This window comes from Pygocentrus nattereri, chromosome 3 (assembly GCF_015220715.1).
Source record: "Pygocentrus nattereri isolate fPygNat1 chromosome 3, fPygNat1.pri, whole genome shotgun sequence".
In the NCBI taxonomy this organism is placed as follows: domain Eukaryota; kingdom Metazoa; phylum Chordata; class Actinopteri; order Characiformes; family Serrasalmidae; genus Pygocentrus; species Pygocentrus nattereri.
The window spans coordinates 1,972,536-1,977,535 of NC_051213.1; the positions used below are offsets into that span (position 1 = coordinate 1,972,536).

A 5,000-nucleotide genomic window follows, 5' to 3' on the forward strand; every position below is an offset into this window, starting at 1 on the left:
GTAGGCGTGTCCTTGCCTCTGATTGGTCGGCGCCGCTGTCTGTCAGCGGGTCCTGCGCTTACTCCACCTTTTATGAGCAGTTTACCATCATTTTTTTAATTATACTATTTTTTAAAATACTGTTTTTAGCTGTTTTAGTAAAGTTCTGATGGAAATTATTACAAAAATTAAAATATGAACTCTGCATTCTCTCTCTCTCTCTCTCTCTCTCTCTCTCTCTCTCTCTCTACGCCCCGCCCCCTCTTTCTCCCGGTTGCACGGTGAAAGTGGCCACTCACGCTGACCAGAGACCCGCGACGAACGGAGAGAGAGAGAGCGAGCGCGCGAGCGAGAGAGAGAGAGAGAGAGAGAGAGAGAGAGAGAGAGAGAGAGAGAGAGAGAGAGAGAGAGGGGGGCGATGGACAGCGGCCAGCTCGGACGCTGTAGTCGGTCACTTCGGTCCGCCTCCGGTCACTTCTCCGCGGTATAAGTTTGTTGGATCAGCCAGGCGCGCGCGTCGGTCAGCTTCTTTGTTGCAATTTTTACGAGGAAAAAAGCCACACACACAAAACGAGCCCCCTGCGCGAGCCCCGTGCTACAGGGGGTCTGGACTGGACCGCGCATGCGCACTGGAGCCGTGCATCAGTAGCTGTGCTGCGCACCGAAAGTTTGAGTTGTGATCAAAGCGCGCAGGGAGATGAGCTCGAGCTTAGCGGGACCCCCCGGACCCTCCTGACCGCCCCCCGCACCAGCAGCGCACCCACAGCGCACCCTCCACCGGAGGCAGATCCAGCTCCAGAGGCGCCGCCGGGCTCGGCATGCGGGCTGCGGCGGCGGCGGGCTGTGAGCGGCTGTGGCGCAGTTCGAGCCTCTGAAGAGGATCCGGATCCACATCCAGAGCAGCGGGCAGAGCCGCGCAGCGCGGCCGGGCCCAGAGCGCGCCATGGCGGCCAACAGGGAGACGCCGTGCCGCAAGTTCCAGGCGAACATGTTCAACAAGAGCAAGTGTCAGAACTGCTTCAAACCCAGAGACGCACACCTGCTCAGCGACGAGGACTTCGCCCAGGTGAGATAAACACCTGCACACAGCCTTAGTAAACAACAACAACAACAATAATTAAAATAATAGTAATAATAATAACAACAAAGAAACAACACGGATCTACTTCCACACTTAAAAACATTGTTCTTCAAGGGTTCTTTAGTAAAGACTATGGCTCTGTTTGGAACCATGAGTTCTAAAAGGTTCTCTGCATGGTGAAATGGTTCTTCAGATTGATGGAGAATGTGTTGAATGTGGTTCTATGTATACAGCACCCAAAAGGATTCTGGTATTGTTTTGATGTGAAGCATCATTCTTCTTTCTTTAGTAAATACAATGCTTCTATATAGAACCATGAATGCTCAAAGAACCATTTGCATGAATTAAGGGTTCTTTCTATGGAGAAAATGGTTCTTCAGACTGATGGAGAATGTGTCGTGTATGGTTCTATATAGAACCAAAAGAGCCGTTTTATCGTTACGATGAAGCTTGTGTCAAGCTTGTGACGGTAGAAGAACCCTTTGTGGAGATATGCAGAACCCTAGTCAAAAAGGTTCCATATAGAACCATGTACAACGCATTTTTCATCAGTTTGAAGGACAATTTCACCCTGTTGAGAACCATTTTATCACACTTAGGGTTCTTCGAAAGTTAATGGTTCTATATAGAACTACTTTCTTTACTAAGAGACCCTTGAAGGACCGTCGTTAAGTGAGTAGGAGGCACCAACTTTTGGAGCCGTCAGCACCTCCTGCCACTGTGCTGAGTTTGAGTCAGGACCACTCCAGAGCCCCTGACAGGGGGATGGAATCAGTATTACACCATCCTCAACATCGTCACCCACTCCAGATCATAGGGACATTAAGATTAAGATTAAGAGACGCTTGTTGGTCCCTTATTGGGGGAAATTTCACCTCTACATTTAACCCATCAGTGCAGTGAAACACCACTAGTAGGTCTGGGCAATAAAACGATAACGATAATTATCGCGATATAACTTTTCCTCGATAGAGCGATAAGAAAGGTTCGGTAAATTCCCGAACACACTCCCACGTTCTAGCAAAAGCCCTGGTGGCATTTTCTACTGCAAGGAAAGCGACACTACTCTGTTGTCGCCAGAAGAGGGCGCACTTCTGAGTTTTTCAACATAAATAGAGAGAGGGGGGGGCAGTAAAGAGATGAGGTGCAAAATATACTTTACAATATACATTCCCTGTTTGAGTGGTGCGACCGGCGATCCGCTGTCCTGTGACCGAGTGTGAGTGACGAGATCAGTGGCGTAACTGTCCTAAAGTGATTTCTCCCGCAGTCCCATGACCGATGTGTGAAATGTTCCACTGGTTGGTGAGTGTTTGTCATGATGCGACCATAAAGGACAGTTTAAAACCACAACTAACCACCCAGGAGCGAAAATCGGCCTTTCAAGCTTGAAAGATATAATGATTTGACATTTATCGCGATATTTATCGATATCGAACAACATGAATTTAGTTTATCGTCATGACGTTGTTGGCCGTATCGCCCAGCTCTACGCACTGGTGAACACCCACACTAGGGGGCAGTGAGCACACTTGCCCAGAGTGGGCAGCCCTAACCATGGCGCTCAGGGAGCAGTTGGGGGTTAGGTGTCTTGTTCAAGGGCACTTCAGTCGTGTACTGTCAGCTCAGGGAATCAGGGCTCCCTAACCTCCAGCCCACGACTGCCCCATGGTGAATATTCGTAATTATGCCAAGTTGTCTCAGACGAATTCAGGTTCTAGTAGTTGTGAGCGGTTATGTTCTTACAGGCTGAAAATGAAACGAACCAAAGCTATTTAAACTCCTTCCACAAATGCAACCGTCAGCTGATGGACAACCTGATGGACAATCCCCATTTACATTCACAATGCAAGCAGTCAGAACCAATCAGAAACCATTTGGCGTAGATGTTACCATGACAACTGGTGAGACGAGCAGCGGCGCCTTACCTGTGTTTTCAGTTGTGTTTTTAACTGCTTTAAAATGATGTCGGACTCAGGAAAACGAACTTATTTAAGAAGTGGCGAGAGGAAGACATTGAGGATCGGAGTGGGATCAGAGCTGCTTTCGCTGTTCTGACTTTTAGCTCTGTAATACGCTGTTTTGAGAAACTTTGGTCTGTGTTTAATTTGCTGAGTAATTTGTGTAAAAGCCTCTGTTGCTCGTTTGCTCATATGCTCATCTGAACAGCTAGTTGTTGTGAGCTTTACGGCCATCCATCCTGCATCCTGCTGCCTTGAGGTCTTTTAAAGTTTGAACGTTATAAACTTCCATTACGCACATGCGCAGAACATACTTAAACTTTCCGATAGGGAATGTAATCAGATACAGGTGTTTGCACAGTGTTATTCTTGTAGTAAACAGATTATTTGCAGGATTAACCCGCTCGTTCAATCGGATCGGACTTGTATTCCGAATGGGCTCGATTGGACTTGTCTCTTCCAAGGTTTAAACATGAGAGTATTCCATTCCCGTTGAGCTGTTTGTCGGATTCGAGACCATTTAAACACTTCTGTGTAAATAGTGAAACAGACGGCTTCCGTTCGCACTGTAAACAATGACTGATGCTGCCCGAAATCATTGCTGAGTTCCTGATACACCAATAATTCAACTGAACAGCCTCACCTGAGTTTCCACTCAATCAGGTTTAAAAATCTCTGCTTGTCATGTCTCACCTTTAACGAGGCAACCAATCAAAAAAGAGAATAAAACTGAGCTGCATTGGGAAAACGGGCTGTACAGGACAGATTTACTCACATTAGTAGTTAAAAATGATCCAAGACAGACATTCATTCAGTGGTGGGTTCAAAGTCCTGGAGATGGTCATCACAGAGGTCTGATTAAAACCCTTGAGAAACTCCTCTCCACTGCAGCTCGGTGATCAGTAACTGCACTGTAGAAATATGACGCTGTGTCTCTGAGCTGGTTCTGGTGTCCAGGACTGGTTCTGGTGTCCAGGGCTGGTTCCGGTGTCCAGGGCTGGTTCCGGTGTCCAGGGCTGGTTCCGGTGTCCAGGACTGGTTCCGGTGTCCAGGGCTGGTTACGGTGTCCAGGACTTGTTACGGTGTCCAGGACTGGTTACGGTGTTCAGGGCACTTGCTAATGCTCCTAATGTTTACATGGACTGAGTAGGAAAAACTAAACCTGCTGGACCTTTTCTCCAGAATAAAGCGCAGTGTAGAGTCTAATTAGGGACGTGTGATGTGGTGTTGAACATAATAATCCACTCCCTTCCGTCTCCGCTTCGCTAAACCCGTCTCGGGCAGGTTCCTCACCGCTCTGACGCAGACGTGGGATGCGTGGCTCTGCTGTCTGCCGTGATTCTGTTTACCACAGATACATAAGAGTTCAAATGGTTTTAAGTTTGTTAACGAGATTCAGCCACATCAGACTAGCCTTTCTGCTCATGTTAGAGGAACTACAAGACATGCAAACCGCTCTTCTAGTAACCGAGCTGAGGCCGAAGGATGATTTCTGAGGGAGGCTGAAAACCGGTGAACGTCTGCTGCCGCTCTGTTAAACGGTGCAGACGGAAGTTCGATAAGGCTGCTGTTAAAAAGGAAGAGTTAAAAAGGAAGCAAAGTCTGGGGGTATTAAAAAAAACTGGAGGATAAAGTATCATAGAATATGCATGTCTCACGTAGCCTAGCCCAGCAGCTAACCCAGCAGAAAAGAAGACATGCTGGAGCAGCAGAGCGGTCAGTAAAAGATGGCTAGACGGGTCAGAGTTGAAGAATCGAGTGGACTCCCCGTCACTGTCCAGAGGCAGATGCCTTTCTGATTGCAGGAGCTGAATCCTGTGAGTTTCACAGCGTTTTGAAACCTTGCCTCGAGAACAGGAGCCCAAATGAATCAAAACATTCAGTGCATCTCGCTCGTCTCTGTGCCGCCCAACTGAGTGAGAGCGGCGCAGGTGTTGACGTGTTCCTGTGATTCTCTGCTCGGTCACACCTGATTCTGC

The 5,000-nt window shown here is 47.9% G+C and overlaps 1 protein-coding gene across 7 annotated transcripts in view; it reads left to right on the plus strand.

Moving 5' to 3' along the window:
* The first annotated feature begins 327 nt into the window (after positions 1-327).
* Positions 328-5,000, plus strand: part of si:ch73-103b11.2 (early endosome antigen 1) — a 145,206-nt gene continuing 140,533 nt past the window's right edge. For 5 of the 7 annotated variants that reach the window (XR_005130081.1, XM_037536960.1, XM_037536961.1 and 2 more), the window contains exon 1: positions 329-1,045. Coding sequence is in view for 6 of the 7 variants with exons in the window: in XM_037536960.1 (XP_037392857.1) it covers positions 923-1,045 (123 nt within the window). In the remaining variant the exon portion in view is untranslated. Of the gene's footprint in view, positions 1,046-5,000 lie in introns of all 7 variants that reach the window. The other 2 variants (XM_037536962.1, XM_037536964.1) reach the window with 2 other exon arrangements.